General features: G+C 34.2%; 2 protein-coding genes across 2 annotated transcripts; one reads left to right on the forward strand and one right to left on the reverse strand.

Moving 5' to 3' along the window:
• Window positions 1-2,064: 2,064 nt before the first annotated feature.
• On the reverse strand, window positions 2,065-6,956 carry LOC123542596 (BTB/POZ domain-containing protein 3-like). Its single transcript, XM_045328520.2, has 4 exons — window positions 6,819-6,956; window positions 6,475-6,559; window positions 4,756-5,007; window positions 2,065-3,393 (listed from the first exon to the last, which is right to left on the reverse strand). Exons 2-4 carry the CDS (start codon window positions 6,540-6,542, stop codon window positions 2,370-2,372), a joined length of 1,344 nt encoding a protein of 447 aa, XP_045184455.2. The 5' UTR covers window positions 6,543-6,559; window positions 6,819-6,956; the 3' UTR covers window positions 2,065-2,369.
• A 6,915-nt stretch (window positions 6,957-13,871) lies between these two features.
• Window positions 13,872-18,914, forward strand: LOC128550894 (BTB/POZ domain-containing protein 2-like). Its single transcript, XM_053530896.1, has 3 exons — window positions 13,872-14,012; window positions 15,532-15,792; window positions 16,720-18,914. Exons 1-3 carry the CDS (start codon window positions 13,999-14,001, stop codon window positions 17,744-17,746), a joined length of 1,302 nt encoding a protein of 433 aa, XP_053386871.1. The 5' UTR covers window positions 13,872-13,998; the 3' UTR covers window positions 17,747-18,914.
• Window positions 18,915-21,849: the final 2,935 nt, after the last annotated feature.

The following is a 21,849-nucleotide window of genomic DNA, read 5'->3' on the forward strand; positions in this document are numbered from 1 at the left end:
CATTGTTTGTATTACAGTTGTATTGACTTTAGAATCAGACCATCATGTAAATGTTTTAACCTTGACCTCTGTGCTGCTACAATAAACTATATTTCACCATTTTAATGCTCTAAAATAAAACGTGTACACGCATACAAAGGAATACTAACAAATATTACAATCACAAATAAGTAATAAGATGTATGTGTCTTTGAAATACAAAATAAATCGTATAGACCAAAACTACGAAAACTAGCGCTTACCAATTTTAGTTTGAGATTAATTCTTTAAAATCAGCAATACAATATGCGTCACAAAATAGAGATGGTATTGCTTGTCATTGCATAAAAATCTGATTGATATTCATTTTCAGCTACCTGAAGCGGGTGAATTAATCTTTTGCGCAAGACATGTCCTTAAATGAGTGAAATTCTGAAAAGTAAACAAACCAATGATTCTAAATGCCTGCCGTGGATAACCCACAAAAAGCAGCATATTATAAGTGGTATATTACCCATACGTGATAGTATCATAAATTGTGAGATATTGTATTCTGTTCATACCCTTCGATGTTTACTAAAATATGGTCAAATAGCGAATTGAATATCAAGGAAGTCAGGATAACTTCATAAAATCTGCAACCTGGGCTCATCAAAAGTGTCATGACCCTAAGCCATTACGACTTATACAATGATACCAATATAACTGTAACTTACGTGATTTTAATGTGATATATTTAAAGTTACTTAGTAACAGGTGACATATAGGTCCATTGGGCCGGGTACTGTAACTTTGTTTTGTCATGTTATGAAATAATATATGCTGTTTTATGTACATGTCACTATAATAAAATATTTACTTACTTACTTACTTATACAAACAAATCAGCTCTGGTGAAATTATTACGCCCGACGTATAACCGCCAGCCGTGTATAAAAAGTGACAAAGCACTGTTTTTCTATAATTTATTTCTTAACTAAAATATGGTCAAATAGAGAATTAAATATCAGTGTACGTAGGATAACTCCATATAAATTGCTACCTGGACTCATCAACAGAATTATGACCATAAGTAATTACGATTTATACAAACAAACCCGCTGTATGACCAGGGCGTCACTGTAAAGCTAACGTTACGTCCTTGACACCAGTATTTATTTTCCATTTGATTTAAGATAAGAGGCAGTGAAACACGAACAGAATATGAAACAAATTCATTCGACAGATGTACACGAGTCTTTTGTTAAGCTCTAATATAAAAGCAAAAGTTTGTCTTTAAAATACATCTCGGATCAGTGGAATTGACCGAAACTACGAACTAGAGCTAACCTATTTTACTTGTGGATTAATTCAATCTTCAAAATCAGCTTTGTATTTGCTTCACTGTCTTGCATTTCATTGGATGAAAAAATAACTTAATATTTTCATTTTCAAGTATCTGAAGCGGGAGAGTTGATCTTTTGCGCATGATACGTCAATAAATGAGTAAAATTCTGGAAAGGAAACAAACCGATGTCTAGATAATACACAAAAAGCAGCATATTAATAGCGATATAATACTTAAACAAAAAAGTGATAGTATCATAAACTGCAAGATATTGTAATTTATTCATTACCCTTTAATGTTAACTAACAGTATGGTCAAATAGAGTCTAATATCAACGAAGGTAGGATAACTATATCAAATCTGCTGCCTGGTTTCATCACCTGTGCCATAACCACAAGCCACTACGACTTATACAAACTAACCGGCTTCATGACCAGGCTGTCATTGTAAACTAAACGTTAAACCGTGACATAAGAATTGATAATTTCCATTTAATTTAAGATAGGCAACAGTTAAACACCAACAAACTATGATACAAAAACCAGTTAGACAGGTGTACATGAGTCTTTGTAAAGCTAAAATATCAAAATCAGATGTTTTGCTGCGGTTTTCACTTCAATGTTTAGGCGAGTAATTTGGAAAATACATATGTAAGCTGTACACTGTGACCACAGATATGCTCCACAATGTCAATATACGAAATGTATAACATTCTTGACACATTATCTTCGCATATAAGAACTATTGTAACATTCTAATTTGTTTGTGTTGTACATTTGTATTTTCGTTCAATTTGAACTAATATTTTCAACTAATCTTCAAGCTGTTAGAAATGATGATTATTATTATATAATCCATTTAAAATACCAATTTTTTAGACAAGGGCGTAAAACCTGAACCAAGCAATATGTTTGTCCTTATTTTAACAAAATTGTTATTGTACAGACAATTTAAAATAATACAATGAGTTGATGTAGCTTGCAAAAATTAGTACGATGGCATTTTGAAGATGTAGTTTTTGACGACGTCATATGTTGATAATAAAGTGTCCACAGAGCAATCATTAACATTTTGCGAAAGAGATGGATTCCATACCAGCTGGAATTTGAACGAAATTGACATTTCTTCCATTCACAACTTCTTGTATGTCAATGCGATATGAGATGCAGGCAGGGATTACTTCTGAACTGCAAGAACCTTCGGTATCATTTGAATGAAACTGGATCGTACCACCGACGGCCATTTCTAAAGGGTACTTGAACGTTATCTTGTTTCCAACAGTTTTATAATTAGTAACAGAAGCGTTTCCCAATGCGATTCTCCTAACGTTTTTGACAAATGCACCCCGAATAGATCTGATCTTAAGAGAAAGTCTGTTTGTCGACGTGCTGGAAGCCCCTCCTCCGTAGTTATCGTATTGATACTGACATTGAATTTGCAAATAATATGCTTGCCGCCGTTTCCCTTGATACTGGGATAGAGTATATTTCGAAATATCAATTGTGACTACTTCCCCGCATCTTTCGCGATTAATAAATCTACCTACTGGTGAAGAACCCTTCGTTGCGTTGAACTGATACAACAGTTCCTGTTCTGCGTTGGTTAGAATCCCAGCTGGCGTGACGACCTGATCGAATTCTTCTATTGGCATAATCGGAAAACGAATCTGATATAAAGCTATTCCGAGAGCCTCACGTTCGTTTGCTGCATTCGGTGGTATCTTTTTAGCCTTGCAATAATTTTTGGACCATCTGACGGCCGCATTGAAGACATCCACTTCGTTAGTTGCTAATTCGTCATGTCTAAGAATATTTAGCAATGTCATATGCGATACTTCCAAGAAGTCCTCTGACGATAACGTGTCCGATGCGTATTCTAGGATATAATCAAAGCATATGTCTTGCAGAGGCTTCATATCGTAAAAGACAGCCTGTTCATGTATCGAGCATACGTTTTTACTGTCGATACTATCTTCAAGGAAATTAGAGCATTGTCTCACCAGCCCTGTCAAAACATACTTTTTTGCTGCATACAAACAAGGTAATACATTATTTCCATCCAAACCTGGCTTGTCGGAATATGCAAATCTGGAAAAAATGACTTGTCTCAGTAATAACAAACTTGTGCAACCCTTCACAATTCAAGAATGTATCACATTTACGTCTAACTTTAAACAAAAATAGAATATGCACATTTACGTCCGACAAATTGTAACATTATATTGAATGAAATTTATCTCAATATGTTGAATGTCATTCTTATAAGTTTAAATATATTGACAAGTACGAGGGTTGCGCCAGAAAATTTATTATTCCGAAAATAAGCGACGCATGAAATAAGTATTTTAACTGATAGTATTTCGATGTATTTTCGACAGGACTAAAGAGTTTGAATTTAAATACCTTTAATGTTATTTGAGTATTCTTTAGATAATGTACGGCAGTCAGTTCTAGTCGGCGCATGCTCAGGGTTCTTCCTACTAAAAGAAGCGGCTTCATTTAAATTCATTTAACTTACCCGATATACTTCTCACAGGAGTAAAATTTATATCGTCTTTAAAGGCAACGTGTGGCACGTAATTATATGGCATTTTAAGTCTTAGACATGACTTGCTTTGAAATGGTGATGCAATTTTGAAAGTAACAGTCGCACGCACAATCAGAAATTGCGACGTCTGATAAGTTCGCGGCACAAAAGGTATTAAAAATATTGTGTAGGTCGCAGTATGACTCATTCACAAACGAAAATTCTAGAAGTCATGCAAATGTTAGCCGGACACTTATCTTTACGTGGCACCCTTTAAGGAAGGTTGGGCGAGTGATTACAAAGAGGGGGCGACACAAAATGCTTTTTAATACTTTCTCCGCTGCGAACTTATCTGATGTCGTAATTTCTGAAAGTACGTGCGACTGTTACTTTCAAATTACATCACTATTTTAACGTAAGCGATGTCAAAGGCTTGAAACGCAAAATAATTAAGCGCAACATGTTGTCATTAACGACGATATAAAGTTTGATCATAAGAGATGTGTATGGGGAAAGTTATATAAATTTAAAAGGAAGCAGCTTTTTTTGTAAGAGGAAAACTAGGTTTGCGCCGACCAGCACTGACTGCCGTCAATTATTTGAAGAAGATATTCAAATAATTGACAGATATTTAATTTCAAACTCCATCGTCCTGTTGACTATACATTGAAATAACACCAGTTGAAATAATCATTTGATATACCGCCTATTTTCTAAGTAATAAAAAAATCGCTATTTTCTGGGACAACCCTCGTATTTCAAAACTTTTCAAATATTTATCATTAACTATGATTTTTGTTATTTGTAGTTTGGTTGCAAAAGAAAAACAATATCTGAGTGAGTTGAAGAAATTGTTATGTGAAAGCAAACCAAAAGCAAAACAATCTAATCAAGAAGACTTATTATCACTAAGAAGACCAAACCTCATAAGAACTTTCATTGTTTCAGGGTCCACGTCTTCAATCAGAACAGTGTCTCCGCACTCTGCAAGCGAACCGTAGAACATGGTTTCAAAAACCGTACTACGCATGCTCAGTACAAATTTATGCGCCGGAAGCTTTACATTTTGACTGTCTTTAAAGGTAAAGCTAATATCAGAGAGATGTTTTGAGAGGCAAAGATGTGACAAACATTCCTCAGCTGTCTTTGTTTCTCGCCAATTCACGTCAGTGGAGCTGCAGAATAAATAAATAAATACAATCAGATGCACTTCAGTTATCGTATACAAACGGATTAATCAACAAAAGAAGAAGAGTTGGTTTAGATATGTAAAAATTAAAAAGTATGTAAAAGTCTTAAAAATGTTATTTGCGAACCGACTATTATTATAACTGAAAACGATACCATGAATTTTGAGGTTGCTGAAGATGTCGGGTTTGATTCGATTTGTCATTAAGTGTTGAAAAATTCTAAATATTTAGTAGCTAAACCGCTATTTTTCATATTTAATAGGTCACTTATTGATATTATTTTCCTAATATATGGAAAAAGCTGTGGTAATTCCACTTTTTAAAGCAAGGCGATATTCATTCGGTTTGCAATTATATACCTACTACTCTTTTATGTTGTGTTTGTAGAATGATGGGAAAGACGTTGTATAAATGAGCCGCACCATGAGAAAACCAACACAGTGCATTTGCTACCACTATGGTTACAGACCAGCCTGCGCATCCGTGCAGTCTGGCCAGGATCCATGATGTTCGCTTACGGTTTCTCTAATTGCGATAGGCTTTGAAAGCGAACAGCATGGATCCTGATCAGAATGCGCGGATGCGCTGGTTGATCTGGATTTATGTTGGTCGAGAATGCACTATGTTGGTTTTCTCATAGTTCGGCTCAAATACCACCGTACATACACAATCATTTTCATGACGAAATTAACTTCTTAACTAGGTTTGAAAACAAACTCTTGTATAGTTTTGTTTGTAGTATTTCTAAAGCTTTCGATCATGACTTGGACTAAACGTTTGTTATCTAAATCAAAATAAACTTGGTGATATACTGACCAAAATTCTCTGGTGTCAAGCCTGTAATGCTGAATGCCATACAATGACTATATAATATTTTGATGGGTGTTGTATATATGTATCAGTTGATGATATGTGTAATGCAATATCCGACGAGTGTATGTGTGTATGTGTGTGTGTGTTGGGTTTAACGTCTTTTTTTAACAATTTTTCAGTCATATAAACGACGATGTCTACTTGTAGCAGTGAGCACAATTCGCAACTGTATAGTGCTGCCTCACTAGAGTATCACGCTGTAGACACGTGGAATGATACCCCACCCAGTCACATTATACTGACACCGGGCTGACCAGCACTATCCCCTTAATGCTGAGCGACAAACGAGGAAGCTGCTAGTACATTGTTTAGGTCTTTGGTATGACGCGGCCGGGGTTCTTACCCAGACCTCCGACGAAAAGACAAAGAAACGAACAGACGAAGCAAAATCAATATCTCGAAGAGCATATATAGTGATGCCAGACCTTATCACCGTTACTTATAGTATGTTTACTTATTTGAGATTCTCACCCCGTTTTAAAAACATTCAACAAAATTGAATTTAATACTTGCTCAACACATACAATACAGATTTTAAGTTTTCAAGTAGTGTGTAATATTGTACTACGCGGAAGTTACCTTTTGGTGCTCTCACGTATCGATTTCGACACTAGCCTTTCCCCCTTCCTTGTTGATTTTTCAGACATTTTGTTTGCAACAGCAACTGAAAGAAATGAAATAGCTATCATCGATAAAAGTAATATCATATCTTTTATAGAAATGCAGAAAAAATACATGTTTAATTGAAAATGCACGGTGACTGTCAGTGCTTCTTTACGGATGAATGGCAAAACAGTGGGTGCGATAATCAAATACAAAACTTATATTTTGTGTGTTAATATTTGACAGAGGAAACTGTGTTTAATGTCATTGTCGTACTTAAAATTATATTTAAAGTAAAAAAAGAAAGAAGATGAACTCACCTAAAGGAGACAAAGCTAAAACGAAACTATATTGTTTTAACTTTGGAATTTCCACCGTAATTTAATATCACTTTTCATCTATATACATTTTTTATACGTCTTATTTGCGAGTAATCTGATATGCAAGGCACTTTGTTTACATCTTGGTATATCAGTTACAAGGGTATATATATATAACGAGTTTACATAGTTTTATAGTGATTCCTTGTGTAATATCATTGATGCATATTTGCATTTGAAATATTTCGGCCAACCAAAACAGGATAATGTTGTTATTAGCTCACCTGACTGAAAGTCAGGTGAAGCTTTTAGTATGGTCTTTTGTCCGTCGTCCGTCGTCCACAACTGAGTTTGTTCATGATAGCGCTTTCATTTCTTATTTGATTTTAACCAAACTTGCACATGACTTGTATCTCGATTAGATCTCGGTTCCTTTCGAAAACCAGCCATATTGCATTATGGGTCTTTGAGTTATGCCCACTGAAATGGCTAAAATCTGCACAATTGAGCTTGTGTTTACGATAGCGCTTTCATTTCTTATTTGAATTGAACCAAACTTGCACATAACTTGTATCTCTATTAGATCTCGGTTCCTTTTGAGATCCAGCCATATTGCACGATGTGTCTTGGAGCTATGCCCCCTTGAAATGGCTAAAATCTGCACAATTGAGCTTGTGTTCACGATAGATCTTTCATTTCTTATTTGATTTTAACCAAACTTGCACATAACTTGTATCTCGATTAGATCTCGGTTCCTCTTGAAAATCAGCCATATTGCTTAATGGGTCTTTGAGTTATGCTCCCTGAAATGGCTAAAATCTGCACAATTGAGCTTGTGTTTACGATAGCGCTTTCATTTTTTATTTGATTTGAACCAAACTTGCACATAATTTGTATCTCGATTAGATCTCGGTTCTTTTTGAAAACCAGCCATATTGCGCGATGTGTCTTGGAGCTATGCCCCCTTGAAATGGCTAAAATCTGCACAATTGAGCTTGTGTCAACGATAGCGCTTTCATTTCTTACTTGATTTGAACCAAACTTAAACATAACTTGTATCTCTATTAGATCTCGGTTCCTTTCGAAAACCAGCCATATTGCACGATGGGTCTTGGAGTTATGTTCCCTGATATGGCTAAAATTGCAGATTTTAGCATTGTGTTTACGATAGCGCTTTTATTTACTTTTGCATGTTCACCAAACTTGGTCACAGGTTTGCTTGGTGAAGATCTCGGTTCCTTTCTAAAACCAGATGGGTCGGATAATTTGGGCCAGAGTTTCGGGCTTTGAAATAGGGGGACCGTCCATATTTCGCTATCTTATTTTAAGTCACCTCACCGAATTTCTAGATAATTTGTTCAAATTATGGCCCCAAGGTCAAAATTGGCCCCGCCCCAGGGATTACTTGTTTTTTTACATAGACTTGTATAGGAAAATCTTTAAAAATCTTTTTGTCTGAAACCCCAATGACTTGAGCTTAGATATTTGGTATGTAGAATTGTCTAGTGGACCTCTACAAAAATTATTCAAATCATGGCCCTGGAGTCAAAATTGGCCCTGCCCCAGGGGCTACTTGTTTTACATAGAATTATGGAGGGAAAACTATTAATTTAAAAAAATCATAAAAACAGAAGACATGATATTTGAACCTGGAGAAAAAATACATATTATGATTTTCATCAAGGAATGCTTTGTTCGAGATGTTGAGGGTGTGGGCCCAACCGGTTTGGTCGAGCCTATATTGCACCATTATCTCCTGTGAAACTGTTGAGCCAAATTTAAGGAAATTACAGGAATGATCCTTGGGTGGTCCTCTACCAAAATTGTTCAAATAACATTTTCAGTCATTAACTTGTTCTCCTACAACGATAGTGCCTCGTTGGCTTGTCAGGTGAGCGACCCAGGGCCACTTGACCCTCTTGTATAATACATGTGACTTTTCGTTAAGGATTTCGTTTTAAATACCATCCGCTTGTCATGTAAGTGTATTTAAAAAAAATGAAAAAGGAAAATATTCAACATTTGACAATGTGTATCTATAGAAAGACTTTAAAAAATATAAACTGGCGAAAAAATGATTAAACTCGCACTTCAAAATAAAAAGATGCGGCAATTTGAATTTTGTCAATTTATTGAAATGGCAGCCATTTTAGGCACAGTGACGTCGTCGTTCTTTCCTTATATAGGCATTACCATTTATGGTATTTATGACAAGATTATTTAAAAATGCAAATAAACATGGAGCTTAAATTTAAAAATACAGTTTTATACACACACTAGGTTTCATATTATTTCATGGCCAAGAAAATATTATTCTCTTCTGTTATTCACTGATATTCCATACATGGTAATGTTCATATAAAGAAAGAATGATGATGTCACTGTACTCAAACTGGCTGCTATTTTATAATAGAGGTGGTACTCAAATGGCTGTAACTTTTTTGCAATTATGCTCCACAATGTAAATGTACAAACTTTATTTTCTTTCTTAAAATTCCGTTATTCCTTTCAACAAGCACGGGACGTTCAGTGACAAAGTTATAGTACTGGTGGACCTAAACTCCGAAGCGAATCGCCTCTCGAAATAAACAACTAAGAAATATTCGATGTTTTCAAAACTTCAAAAAGAAGTTGAAAAAAACTCATTATTTCAGAAAATACTTTTCACTCTTTTAGAGCCTGTGACTATGATTTTAAAGATATTGTGGTAACATGAACTTGATGATTTTTACTGTGTCACTACATTAGAATATGTGCAATTTCGCCACTGTTCAGTACAAAATTACAATTGTTTGTAACAGTTCATGGACATGTCACAATAACTAACTTTTTACATACTTACTAACACAACAGCTATCTTACTTTATCTTAATATTCTAATATCTTATTAATCTCATTTCTTTAAGCTTTAAGATGCCTAATCTTTCGTTTAATACTTACTAAATAAGTTACCCACAACCAGGGCTTCAGGTAAATTTTTTTAGATCCGACCATCTTCATGCATTTAGTAAATTCATTTCACAATTTTAATGCTCAAATATAAAAGGTACTTATCCAAATGAATACTTACAAATGTTATAATCATAAATAACTAATTCTATGTATATGTCTTCGAAGTGCATTGCGGATAAATCGGATTGACCAATACTACGTACACTGCGCTTGTCAATTTTAGTTTTGACTTGATTGTTCAAGATCAGCAATACAATATGCGTCACTAAATACAGATTGTCTTGCATTTAGCTGTATGGTAAACGGATTCTTTTTCATTTTCAGGTATCTGAAACGGGTGCATAAATCTGTTGCGCAATATACGTCAATAAATGAATGAATCTGAAAGTAAACAAACCAGTGTTCCTGAAATGTCTGGATATTACAGGAAAAGCAGCATTTTATTTGTGGAAAATTACCCATACCAGAAAGTCATGGTACATGTATAAAAAGAAAAAAAAAAGATATTTTTATTACTTCACTCACCTTCAATGTTTACTAAAATACGGTCAAATACAAAAACTATTATAAATGTTGTTAGGACATCACGGGTTCCTACCTGTGATTGGACAAATGCTCCGCAATCTGGATACATTTTCGTACTACATAGGAGCTTGTCTATATAAAACATGTGTAATATTCTTATTGATTTGCGTTCCTTTTCTTCACTGTGTCTTGGGATCACAAATAGACTTTGCAAGTTTTTCTATGCTTGCAAGTTTTGCTGACAAATGTATGTCTATTTATATCGACTGCGAGAGCTAGGCCTTTGAGTGAATGCTTTAGTCATGGCCATCTCTGTACATACAGTAAATACATTTCACGATTTAAATGCTTCAAAATAAAATGTTCTCATCCACATGACTACTTACAAAAATGTACTATTAAAAATAACTTATAAGATGTAATTGTCGTTAAAATAGATACCGGTATAACTTCTGAAATGTCAAGATAATATACAAAAGACACCATACTATATGAGGTATATTACTCATACAAAAATGTCAAAGAATCAGAAATTGCAAGATATTGTAATTTGTTTATTACCCTTCAATGTTCATTAAAATATGGTCAAATAGAGAATCAAATATCAACGAAGTAACGATAAAATCTGTTCATGAACAGTGTCATGACCACAAGCCATTACGTCTATTATAAACAAAGCAGATCTAAGATCAGGGTGTCATTGTAAAGCTATTCGTTACGACCTTGACACACTATTAATAGTTTTGATCTAATTTATATAAGATAAGTGACAGTGAAACACAAATAATCTATGTAAAGAGATCAGTTATGTACGAGTACATGAGACTTAGTACATCTCAAATATAAAACAGAAGTTTATTTTACTTCATTACCTAAACAAGTTGTACTGAGAATGCATTATGTTTGTCCACAATTGATCTTATATTCACCTTCTCGGCATCGCTTGGAGCGTCAAGTGATGACATTATATCTAAATAGTGAATTACTTAATTAGATAAGCAGGTGGAACAAAGAGTAAATCGCGATTGTTGTTTTTTTTGTATTTTTCAGAAATGTAAGTAAAGGTGGATAATCTAGTTGAATTTTAACACAATTTGTTTTTTTTTGATACGCAATAAAAGCTATTTTTATCTATCTGATAGGCTGCTCACATAAATGGTGATATAAATGCATGTTCAAGAATATGTTATGGCTGGTGTGTATTAAGTTTATGCTGAAGTATATGTTAATGTTTAGGGCTGTATATAAGGACTGACGGTTATTACTTTCACGTTTATATCGGTATACCACATTTTGACTACCAGAAAATCCATAAATCGTTGCTAAAATCTGTTTGAAATGGATCTCAAACTTGATCCGCATCTTTCTTTAAAGATACAAAGTTTGAAAGCCACAGATCGCTCAGAACAAAATAAAAGAAAATATTGCAAGTTAATATTCAAGATGTCCAACTTAGTGCCCCTAGGACACTCTTGTTGTTAATCAAGGGTACAGGACTACAATGTACACTTGCATGTGAAAGAATATGAATTATAAGTAATGGGAAATCTTTTCCAAAGTATATCAATATAAAAGTATACACTCCATTGAATTGAAATTTAAATATATCTAAACATATTTGATTTGTTTTCATATTTTCAACATAGATATTCCAACGTCCTGGTATTAGCCACCCTTAAGCAATAGACGCTACATTGCTTGAGCAAAGGGGTAAGATTTGGGTAAACCCTCGAAAATGCATTTAAAAAGAAAAGTATCTATTGTACACGTAATATGTAAATGTCTTTTACTCGTGAACATCATAGTAATTTACATCTGCTGCAACACTCGTGAAAGTATGGCATCTGATGCTCATTCGGTGAAATACGTTTCTATTTAACATTGAAACAAACAACATTAATATGCTGTATATCCTTAACTGATAATATGATAGAAAGCGATTTTGAAACATTTTATTCGGAGAAACACGGTGCAAATCTCTACAGACGAATTTTTAAATTTACAGCTTTTCAAACGAAATAATAAAACCAGGAATTTGTGCGGTAACCGGAATATTCCGTCCATCGAAACTTATTTTGTTATTTCAAAATAAGTCATGGGACCAATCTAGTATTTAGGGAAGCCTGTAAATGTTTCGGAAGAGTGATTGTGCATGAAGTGGCTACAAATGTATAAACTCCGATTTGTGCATGTTCTACAAGTATGGCGAGTATACGCTTGTGTAGTTCACCTTGCCAATTTACATGTATATGATACTGTGACCGGCTGTTTCGTCATCGATTTCTACGTCTATTGAATGTTGTATAAACCGTACATTTGAAAGAAAAGGATTTGTGTAAAATATATATACTAGACTAATGTATTGTCAACAGCAAAACTGAGTTCAAAAATAGAACATAACATCTTGCTCAACTTCCCGGTACTAAATATAGTAACATTGGGAATACCGAAGCAGAAGGAAGAAAGGCAAGTTTGTACTTTCTTGATGCTTAATTACATTAAATCACTATATATGTGAAATTTGAAAGTAGAAAAGAAAACAAGGGTTTTATACTTTTAATTGCCAAATGTACACAGTGCATTACAGAACATCAATATTTTATTTATGTATAAATTTGACAGTTTATTTTTGATATAGAATATCGACATGGTGTAAATAGAAAATCGAAAACATTTTAGTATTCATTAAGCGGTAGAAAATCACATTTGAAAACAAAGTGCGAAAAACATTTTAGAAATGACGTTTACTGATGCAAATATTCACTCATATTCAAGGATCGATATTCAAGGATCGAAAACGAAACCAGATATAGAGAAGCTTATTAAATTGAGGGTTGTTCAAAAAGTGTAAAATTGATGATTTTGGCATGATATTTTTGAAGAATTGTGTAAAAGTTTCGTTTCGGTAACTTTCTGTATTCTTGTATGACAGTCCTAATCTTGCCATTAATTAAAAGCACAAACATGCACGCAATTTATAAAATAGCCACCCTGATTCTGCTAATTAGGGTAGTGCAAAATTGCCACTCGCTACATGTAAGCCTGGCCGTGCCCAAAATTGTCGAATCTAAGTGTACTCTGCTACCTTAAATTGTTTATAGGTAAATCGAAACTGATTTAAGGTACAATCAAAGCGAAAGGGTCATTGCCATATTTAGCAGAAACCACTTTTTTGTTGTGCAGGAAACAGTTAATTACAATGAATAGATTATATGGATAAAGTGTTTATGAATGACAAATTGATGCGTTCACATGCATATACATTCAACGTTTATCTTTAGCAGTACTTTTTCATTTAAAATGAATATTTTATAATACTTTCATCTTTTGATGCCTAGACAAGCTACTTTTATATTTCAAACCATTCCTTCAGGGATTTGTAACTTGGGTAAATGATAAGATAATAGATTCATTTTCATTTTGCATTGGCAATTTCCGATTTGAAACTGTGTTGTTCTCAGTCCATTTGCTCAGCAGTGATATCCATTTACAGTAATACAATTATATGAATGTCAAATGTGAAAATGGAAGAAAAAGAATGAAAATAAGTGTTTATGTTTTCCTTTCAACGATCATATGATACTAGCTCTATTTGAAAATATTTCAGATAGCGCACAAATCTAGCTTGTAGCACAAAAAGAAGGAAAAAGTGTCTTCTACTTGAACAGTTACCACGCAGGATAATTTGAAATCAGTTGAAGTAATGGCGACCAAGAGGTATGAATTATTTTAGGCATATGTGATATGTTTATAATAAATAGTGCATATTTATGGCTATAAGTTATTTCTCACGGAGAACTGGAATGTGTTAATTTTATTAACATCGGATTGATAGATATATAAAAGTAATTCTAAGCAGGGAGATTTTTATAGGAATGTTGTAGCTATTTAGAAAACGACAGTATAATTCTTTTCTGTTGAAATTTTTATATAAAGCAATATATCCTCTAGTATCTAACAATCATTGTAGCCCAATACGGTTAGTCCATATTTGCATGGTCATTTTATAGTTCGAATATTTTATGTGTTTACACGTTCATACTGTATCGTTTAACAAGTTTTGTTTACTAGGCTAATTTGCTAGGTTTAACAACTTCTTATGACATTTTTCTTTTTTCCTTATGACATTTTTCTTTTTTGTACGTTCTTTTAAAGATAAATTAAAGGAACAAAAATACACATTACTTAGATTTAGATCCCTATTGGAAATGCATACAATACTTTTTTTTTATATGTTAGGGCATTCAAAAGTGAACCATTTTTTCGTTCTAGATTTAATTTCGAGTGTATTGCATTAGCATTGGATAAATAATATTGGGATGTTTAAAATAAATGAAACAAAAGACAAGTTTAAAACAGCATGTAGCTTTTGAATTCAACTATTTTTACTCCATCTTTGAGACAGATAAAGGGAGGTAATAAAATTTTGTAAATTTACAATTCTAATGAATTTTGGTAAAATATGTTCTTGTAAATGCATTTTTTGACAGCTTTAATTCTGTAATGCTTATATCAATATTATTCATTAGGCAAATCGTTTTGCTTAAGTTAACTTTAAATAGTAAGTGGCAAAATAAAACAAGAAATAAACTGGGCCGAATGATTTCACATGACTTTGCCGTAGTGTATAGCATTTACATATTATTTATCCAAGAAAATGTAATATTAGCATGTAAACTTAGTTATCGCTAGTCTACTTTACATAGCAGTTTTATTTATTCTTAATGATACTTGAATAATTGAGAGCACTTTTCAAGGTACACATAGAACACCACTCGTATATACAACATATCGGTGTTCTATTGGTTCATGACTATCATTGTTCATCTTTTTATAGCTCTATTTAACGTATGTGACTCTGATTTCGTTCCCTGTATATTCATCTTAATAATTTTCACAAAGCGTGCTGATATTAATTCTTTAAGGAATATGAAAATATAAGTTAATACTACAATTATAGGCTAATACGACTATATCATGACCATTTTAATTCGGATATACAATTGTCATAATTATATTTACATAACCATGAAAACCTCAACATTATTTTGCTTGCACTTAATTGTTTCATCAAAAGTCATGAATTATTTCAAACGAATTTTAAACTAAGTTTAAAGCATTTTCTTCTGAAGGTTTGACTATAGTAATCTTACATTCTATTGTTGAATGAGCAACTTAAACACAAATCAGGTTTAAAAAGTTAAAATAGTTCTATCAAATAATATATCTTTTTCAGTTCTTTCGATGGTTCCAGTGGTAATTGGAGAGAAACAAAGACAGCCGAACAATGCTTGTCACATCTTTGTCTGTCTAAATATCTCTCTGACATCAGTTTTGTGTTCAAAGGCAAGAAAGATGTGAAGCTTCCCGCGCATAAATTTGTATTGAGCATGCGCAGTGACGTTTTTGAAGCCATGTTTTATGGTAGTCTGGCTGAGGGAGGAAACACAATATCTATTGAAGACATCGAGCCTGAAAATATGAAAGAGGTTTTGAGGTTAATTTATCTACACATACATTTTAGGTTTAAAGAAAGGAATATTAACTTTCAGCAAGGTCAAGAGATATAATAGAATATTTTCAATACATCAGTTTTGAATGCTGACACTGATATTTATATACGCCCGAAGGGACGTACTATGTTATGACGTCGGTGTCCGTCCATCCATTCGTCCTCTAGCCATTTCGTGTCCGCTTTAAAACTTTTGAACCCCATCGACGGATTCTGAAGAAACTTGACACAAATGTTCACCATACGCATATTTTGAATGACTCGCTCTAAGGCCAAGGAAACACTAGGGATCAAAGGTCATGTGACTTTGTTTCGTATCTGCTCTGTTACTCTTTGATTGCTTGATGGATTTTAAAGAAATTTAGCACAACGATTTACCATAGCAAGACTACGATTAAAGCGCATGTTTTGAATGGCTATCTTCAAGTCCAAGGTCATACTTAGAGGTCAAATGTCATATGAGTTTGTTTCGTGTCCACTCTGTAAGTCTTGAACTAATTGAAAAAAAAAGAATCTTGGTACAAATGTTCACCACATCGAGTTAGGACGTGCAGAGCGCATGTTTCGGATAGATAGGTGCTAGGTCATTCTCACACTTGGGGTTCAAAGGTCATAGCTGTGGGCATATATTACTCTGCAATGCGGTGCTCTTGTTGTAATATTCAAATGCTATTGCCCTATAATATTTGGTATTTTATTAACCCGAGAAACAAGATATGTATCTGTTATTACATATTACATTGTGGAAAACACCTGTCTAACTAAAAACATGAATGGCCGAAATACTGTTGCAGAAGTTGAGAGAATTTTTCTTTCGCATTTTGTAAAAATATGACTAAATGCTTTATAAATGCTATATTTTAAAGATTGAGACTGTATTGTTAGTTTAAGCTTGTACTTGTTACCTTTTAGATTTGTATATTCCGATAAGCCGGAGTTAAATGGAACTAATGTGATGCAATGTTTGTATGCGGCGAAAAAGTATGCGCTTACCGGGCTTGTGAACCAATGTTCATCTTTCCTTGAAAATAACATAGAAACTAGCAACGTCTGCATGATACATGAACAGGCTGTTTTCTACGATATGAAGTATCTTCAGGAAACATCCTTTCAGTACATCCTGGAAAATGCGCCAGGCGCCTTTTCATCAGAAGGCTTCCTGCAAATATCTCATACCACATTGCTTGATCTATTCAAACATGACGAACTGTCGATGGACGAAGTTGATGTATTCAAAGCGGCGTTGAAATGGTCAAAAAGTAATTGCGATTCCAAACGGTTGTCTCCAGATGCAAAGAACTTGCGGGAAGATCTCGGCGAGGCTGTTTTTGCAATCCGCTTCCCCATTATGCCAATTAAAGATTTTGCAGAGGTTGTAACACCAACAGGAGTACTCACCAGCGAAGAACAGATTATGTTGTATCAGTTTAACGCAACGGAGGGTTCGTCTCAAATCGGTAAATTTACTCATCGCGAAAGATCGGGAAGTACCGCAGAAGACACAATTGATATTACACAATATTCCTACTCTCTGCATCAAAGATCCCAGAATGATCGATATGTTTTACAAATTCAAGGTCGGCCTAATAACGATTATAGATACGATTATGATGATGAGAATTTTCTTCCCGTGTCAACGAAAATAACTCCTCTCAAGATCAAGGCTATAACTGGTACATTTGTTAAAAATGTTGAAACAATCACAGTCGGAAATGTTCCCGCTAACTTTAGAACAGTTGGAAATAAGACAATATTTAAGAATCCAGTGGAAGTGTCAAACGGGGCCAAGGTTCAGTTTCATTTAAAGGATCCTAAAAGATTGAAAGAAATCCGTGGCTGTTCATATCACACGAACATACAAGCAACCGTAAACGGACGAATGATCACAATCGTTAAAGTTCCGGCTGGTATGGAAACAATCTCTTTCGCTAAATGTTGATATACTTGCGAGGTTGTACAAAACATTATGTAAAACTTTATATTTATTGTACGTATTTTGAAAGAAATCGATAGTCAAAGATAGATTATTGGATGCTTATGCCAGCAGGTGATTACCAGCGTTCATGAATAGCATCGTTCGCTTGAACGTAGAAATGAAGTTATATTTGGAGAAACAATTATATAATAATAATTGCAAAACAAGTGTGTTTAATATAAGCAACGACTCAAATCTGTCTGATCAGTATCGGAAGATTGTTATTAAAACCTGTAGAAATACTAAACAAGAAATATATTAAAAAGATAAACGGCGGATTTACATGAATAAAGGTTTAATGTTTTGTCATTCGCTAAGCTAAACTGAGGCTTGTTATTTCCAAAAAATAAAAGAAAGAAAAAAAAGACATCCTAGTTGATCAGTAAAGTTAAATTTATCTGTACACAAAGTAATTTCTACAAATTTCTTTTCCTTATGCGTGTTTTAAGTATACATTCCAAATATCATAGAGATTTATAATGCTTTAAAACAGTCGAGAAATGTCTCGCAGTAACACATGTTCTGGTGTTAACGAGTAAAAAATATTTTTGTAGCTGTGTTGTAAGTGTATTTGATATGTTATATTTATAAATATAGGAAACAGTGTTAACTTATTGTAAATATTTTGTTAGATATTTTATGTTCTAAATGATATGTATCAGAAACTTATTTTATCCGTATTACTAACTTACTCGAGGTCATGTAAATGCCAAGTTCACACAAACAGTATAAAAATATGAATGTTTAAATAGCTTACCTTGACAATACCTTGAATTATTTATCTCATTGTGTTTATCATTTCTTGCATACAGATATGTAAATGTACAATAATTCTGTCATGATTGTTGATTCCAAGGACGTTTGCAGTATTTAATTGAATTATAACGGGGTATTAGGGTCGGAGCGATGATGGAGGGAGAGTCCTTTATTTATTTTCGTTTTTGTCGTGTTGAACGACCTGTGAAGTTTCCATTTTTCTCTATGGAATATTTTCTGCTTGTGCAAAGAAAAAAAAGAGCACGTTTTTGTTAAAATGTTACGGTTTACGCAAGAAAGAAATGTTTTGAACATACAATTTAAAGTTTATATTGTGTATATAGACATGCATATTTTCAAATAAAGCTATATCATAGTCTAAAATTTGTCCATTGTCCTAAAAGAATAATGGTTTCATGTTTTCTGTACTAAATCTGGTATTGGTTAATTCATACTAGTACAATTGTTTTTGCCTTCACGCTTATCTTTTTCCCTATTCAAAAGGGAGTTGTTTTTACAGAATCGGGGAACAGGAGAACTGTCTCTTGTGTGTAACTTTATAAACAGGACTAGAATAATTATGCATACATTTTCAGCTTGTCTGGTTAAGGAGAGCGTCGACTGATGATTCGATGTTATAATGCTGTTGTTTGGTCTTAAGTTCTTTCGTTAATCGATGTTTCTACGCTGCTATTGTATACTATCAGTTTCAATCTTCCTAAGACGTAGTTACTGATTGCCAAGCAGTTTCCAATGCTATTTCAGACAATGACATCTTACGCACTACAGTTTATAACCACAAACGTTTATTTCATTAGTATTTGGTCATATCCAAGGTAGTTCTACACGTTCGGGGATTTATTCTACAATGTAGATATAATTATACCCTGGTTTTGGCAAACAAAAAGACAGGTTCGTGTCCTTGATTTTGTCCTGTATTTAGAAAAAACATACACCATGGAACAATCATATCAGAGTTGAATCTATTTCCTTTACAAAAAATAAAACTATGATATGTATTTTTACAGCGTTTGAACATAGCGTATACATACTTATCAACAGTACTTGCTGTACAGTCGCTGTAGCAAGTGCACTTGACCTTTGGTGTCATGTTTACAATAGAATTCTCCCTAAACTTCATGAAATATGTGACAAATAAACATACAGTCAAGTAAGAACAAGGAGTGTTATCAACTTTAAAAGTGTTTACAAACGTCATACCATGGTAACTTCACTACAAATGGACCGTTTCCATACAATTAAAATGGTTGTTTAAATTGGTTTAAATCTGGTTAATCAAATTTTGGTCAGGTAAAGGCTTTGTTCCAAACTTTAACAACTAATCGTTTACATTTATTTACATGAAGTTGTTCAGAAAATCAAAGAATTATTGGCCCATCCGAAATCGACACTTAAAAAAGTCCAGTCTTTGATTGGATCACTGAATTTTTGCTGCAGGGTGATAGTAGTGGGACGCCCGTTTTGTCGCCGCTTGATAAATTCAACCTGCGGTCTTACAAAACCATATCAACACATAAGAGTTAAAAAAGAAATAAGATTAGATTTGTCAATGTGGTTGTTATTTTTAAATAACTACAATGGCGTTTCAGTCTTCCATGACCGATATTGGGTCACAAATGAGGATGTACAACTGTTCACAGATAGTGCAGGGGCAGAAAATTTGGGCTTCGGCATATATTTTCAGGGTCACTGGTCTCAAGCGAAATGGCCCGAGTCATGGCATGCACGGGTGTTTACTTCAGATATTACACTGTTAGAATTATTCCCAATTCTTGTAGCAGTTTTTATTTGGGGACCAGAGCTGGTTAATAAGAAAATCAAATTCCACTGTGACAATATGGCGGTTGTCAGTATACTTAATAAGCTTTCATCTAAGTCCGAATTAGTCATGCGCCTGGTCAGACTTTTAACTTTACAGTGTATGAGGTTAAACATCCTTATTAAAGCTGCCCATCTTCCAGGCCGATGTAATGATATCTGTGATTCAATATCTCGATTTCAGACAACCAGATTCAGAAAACTAGCCCCAAATGCGGACTGGGAACCCCATCCGGTTCCGGAATTCCTATGGAGTGTCTTCGATCTAGAGCTCGAACACTGTTACAGACGGCTATAGCACCAAATTCACACTTAACATATAGTAATGCCATCAATGCCTTCGAAAAGTTTAGAAGTGTATATCATTTACGCTCTCAATGGCCTGCACCTGTACAAGACGTTGTTTTATTTATAGCATATTCTTTTGAAAAGGGGCAGTCACCCAAGACGATTTCTACATACGTGGCTGGTTTGAATTATTTTCATAAACTTCACGGTTTTTATGATTTACTGAGTGTTTTCATTATAAGTAAATTATTAGAAGGATGTCGTAGAAATCGCCCTACACGGGACAATAGGGCCCCTTGACTAAAGACAAATTGATTACTGTGGGTAATGTTTTACCGACAATATGCTATAATGATTACGAGACCAAATATTCTTGCTTTTTACTACAGCTTATTTTGGTTTGTTTCGGTGAGCGAACTCGTTCCCACTTCTAAAACGTATACACAAAGAGTTATTCAGCGGTCGGATGTAACATTAATTGAAACAAAGTACTAAAACTAATCAAACAGGAAATCAAATCACATTAAAACTGCCAACGGACACAGGCATCACATGCCCAGTCCGAGCGCTATCAGAATTTCTAAAAGTCAGACCCACTGTAGGAGGTCCGCTATTCATTCATCGTGACGGCAGATTTGTCACAAGGTCACAATTTGTAGCTGTATTAGATAAATGTATTATAGGATCTGGTATGTGAGACGGATCCCGTTATAAAACACACAGCTTTAGAATTGGTAGGGCTACTGATCTAGCAACACAGTGCATACCATCAGAGACAATTATGAGGCTGGGTCGATGGTCTTCCAATTGTGTTAATTTAAATATTCGCAATTAAACTTTCCTGTCTAAATAAAGAAAAGATTACTAAAAATTGCTCACTGGCGCGAACGTTATAGAGAAACAATGGACAACATAGTTACATGTATATGTCGACTTATTTACTGAAATAATGTTGATTTTCACTGTATAGATGTATGGGTCCTTGGGGACTCAATCCCCTACTGGGCTGGTGTCCGAGCGAGGGAGACGGGTAAAGAACACCTTCGTCTCAATGGACTGACGGTAGAGTGGCTAGGTGTGAGAGGCCTTCACTGGAGCGAATTGAGAAACCAAATAGAAGCAAAGGTTCTGTTTTCTTCTCCCCCGTCTATTATTATTTTACATTTAGGGGGGAACGACATTAC

Source organism: Mercenaria mercenaria, chromosome 19 (genome assembly GCF_021730395.1).
Source record: "Mercenaria mercenaria strain notata chromosome 19, MADL_Memer_1, whole genome shotgun sequence".
Taxonomy (NCBI): Eukaryota; Metazoa; Mollusca; class Bivalvia; order Venerida; family Veneridae; genus Mercenaria; species Mercenaria mercenaria.